Consider the following 2,314-nt stretch of genomic DNA (forward strand, 5'->3'; position numbering starts at 1 on the left):
AGAGAAAGAGAGGGAGAGAGAGAGAGAGAGTGTGAGAGAGAGAGAGAGAAAGAGTGAGAGAGAAAGTGAGAGACAGAGAAAGAAAGAAAAATAAAGAAAGAGAGGGAGAGAGAGAGAAAGAGTGAGAGAGAAAGTGAGAGACAGAGAAAGAAAGAAAAATAAAGAAAGAGAGGGAGAGAGAGAGAAAGAGAGAGAGAAACAGTGAGAGAGAAACAATGAGAGAGAAAGTGAGAGACAGAGAAAGAAAGAAAAAGAAAGAAAGAGAGGGAGGGAGAGAGAAAGAGAGAGAAAGAGAGAGAGAGAGAAAGAGTGAGAGCTGAGAGAGGGAGACAGAGAGTGGTAGAAGTAGGGTGAGCGGGGAGAGAGAGGGAAAGATCGTGCAAGGGAGACTCTCCCAGTATAGGCTGAGAGGAGGCAGCCGCAGTCATTTGTGGGCCATGGAGCTAAAGTATTTCTGCAAACTATCTCAGGAAATCTTTGAAGGCTGGACCAACAGACTGTCAGTCTAAAGGAGGGTTTGCTCAGCAGCCTGTGACCAGCCATACCACATAACAATTCCTCTTATGCTTCTCTTCTGTATATTTTAGTACTGATCTGATGCCTCTCTCCTGTACATTTCAACGAAAGTTCTCCTGACTTTGGGGATGGTGTGGCTTCTAGGTGAATTGGAAATAGGGCAAGACATTACACAAACTAAATGCCCTATCTCAGCTAAATCAATGAAGCTAAATCAATGGAACTAAATAAATATTTAATTCCTATTTTAGTTATCTGTACCTGCTTCTCAATGTGGTGGATTTGCCTTATAGTGAAGCCTTATAGTGAAGCCTTATAGTGAAGCCTTATAGTGAAACCTTATAGTGAAGCCTTATAGTGAAGCCTTATAGTGAAGCCTTGTTATGAAGCCTTATTGTGAAGCCTTACTGTGAAGCCTTATAGTGAAGCCTTATAGTGAAGCCTTATTATGAAGCCTCATAGCGATGACAAGGATTTCTGTTACATGCATGAATTAAATTTTAAATAAGGTCAGCATCCTGATTTCTCACCAAGCCTTCACAGGTGCTGATGGCGGCTGTCCCGCGCGCATTAGTAGAATCCGTCACCGTGCCGATCAGGTGGCACGCGTTCTCACCCGTGGTACGGTGCTCAGTCCGGTTCACACTCCCATTTCGCCTCTCCAGAATATAATCGTTCGACACCAAATATTTGTTGACTGTTAAATTGAAAACCAAATCACGACCCTTGAAGTTCACCTTATAATAAACACGTTCCTCCAAAAGCCCCAAGTCTCGTTTATGCCGCCCATGCTTAAAGCGGTGTACCAGAGAGTGGGAGAGAAACTGTCCATCTCTGAAAATTTTGACTGGATGGACCACGGACACATCTGACTGGGACTGGAGAAAGCGACCTGAGGATAAAATTGAAAAGGAAGTTCAGTGGAATTATCAATAGCCTACAAGATCATTTCAAGATAATTAAATGAATAAAGATAATTTATAAAAAACTGACTACCAGCGCAAATTCATGCACTAAGCTTGCAATGGCTATTAAGAACTTTGTATGAAATTGCAACAATAAAATCGCAACATTGTTGCAGTTATTATAGCCTAGTTATAACAACTGAGACATACTGACCTGATTCTGTATCGGGAGAGAGGAGGCTGCCAGGCAGCGAGAACTCGGCATGGCTTGCTGCCAAAAACAAAACAGAATGTAGCAGAGAAAGAACCTGGCTCACCCGCGGACATTGCATATTTCATCTAACCAAAATCATGAGATTTAAAAATATTCACAGGCATTGAAGTCCCAATTGTGCTTTATAGGTGGTCTAGCGACCTCTTCGTTCCATCAACGGCCAGCGTCATGGATGAGGAGGACAACTTTAGGCTGGTTACAGAACATTGTAAAAGTGTGAGAAAGAGAGAAAGCTGCTACTTTGCGTGGGAGGGGAGGAGTAATAGGCTAGTAGTGTCTCGTTTCTTGCCAGGGGCGAGAGGGGAGCGGTGTGGTGTGCAGCTGCAACGCAGTGGGAGATAACTCAAATGCTCGCTCGCTCACTCACCCCGTGTGCTTTTAGAGCAAATCAATGCAAACGCTATACTCTAAACCGTTAATTCAATATTCCAATTCAATTCGATGCCTAAGTAGGCCTAGAATTAGTAGGATAACCCTGTAAAATAGCTTCCTTTTTCATTTTCAGTATACCTTGCGGTCAAGTCTCTGCAGGGTTGAATTTGAGGGCTACTCCTACTACTTTTCAAGAGCCAAAGTGGTGTTTCATATGCACATTGAGTGGTGTGAGTAAAGAACGTGT

At 43.1% G+C, this 2,314-nt stretch overlaps 1 protein-coding gene across 5 annotated transcripts in view; it reads right to left on the reverse strand.

Moving 5' to 3' along the window:
* LOC110536308 (A disintegrin and metalloproteinase with thrombospondin motifs 12) overlaps window positions 1-2,014 on the reverse strand; it is a 46,427-nt gene extending 44,413 nt beyond the window's left edge. For 4 of the 5 annotated variants that reach the window (XR_016484681.1, XM_090191072.1, XM_090191073.1 and 1 more), the window contains exons 1-2: window positions 1,636-1,970; window positions 1,047-1,408 (exon numbers count right to left, since the gene is read on the reverse strand). Coding sequence is in view for 4 of the 5 variants with exons in the window: in XM_090191072.1 (XP_090047198.1) it covers window positions 1,047-1,408; window positions 1,636-1,753 (480 nt within the window). In the remaining variant the exon portion in view is untranslated. Of the gene's footprint in view, window positions 1-1,046; window positions 1,409-1,635 lie in introns of all 5 variants that reach the window. The other variant, XM_090191071.1, reaches the window with a different exon arrangement.
* Between the last annotated feature and the right edge of the window lie 300 nt (window positions 2,015-2,314).

This window comes from Oncorhynchus mykiss, chromosome 11 (genome assembly GCF_057628025.1).
Source record: "Oncorhynchus mykiss isolate SJ-2025 chromosome 11, ASM5762802v1, whole genome shotgun sequence".
Taxonomy (NCBI): domain Eukaryota; kingdom Metazoa; phylum Chordata; class Actinopteri; order Salmoniformes; family Salmonidae; genus Oncorhynchus; species Oncorhynchus mykiss.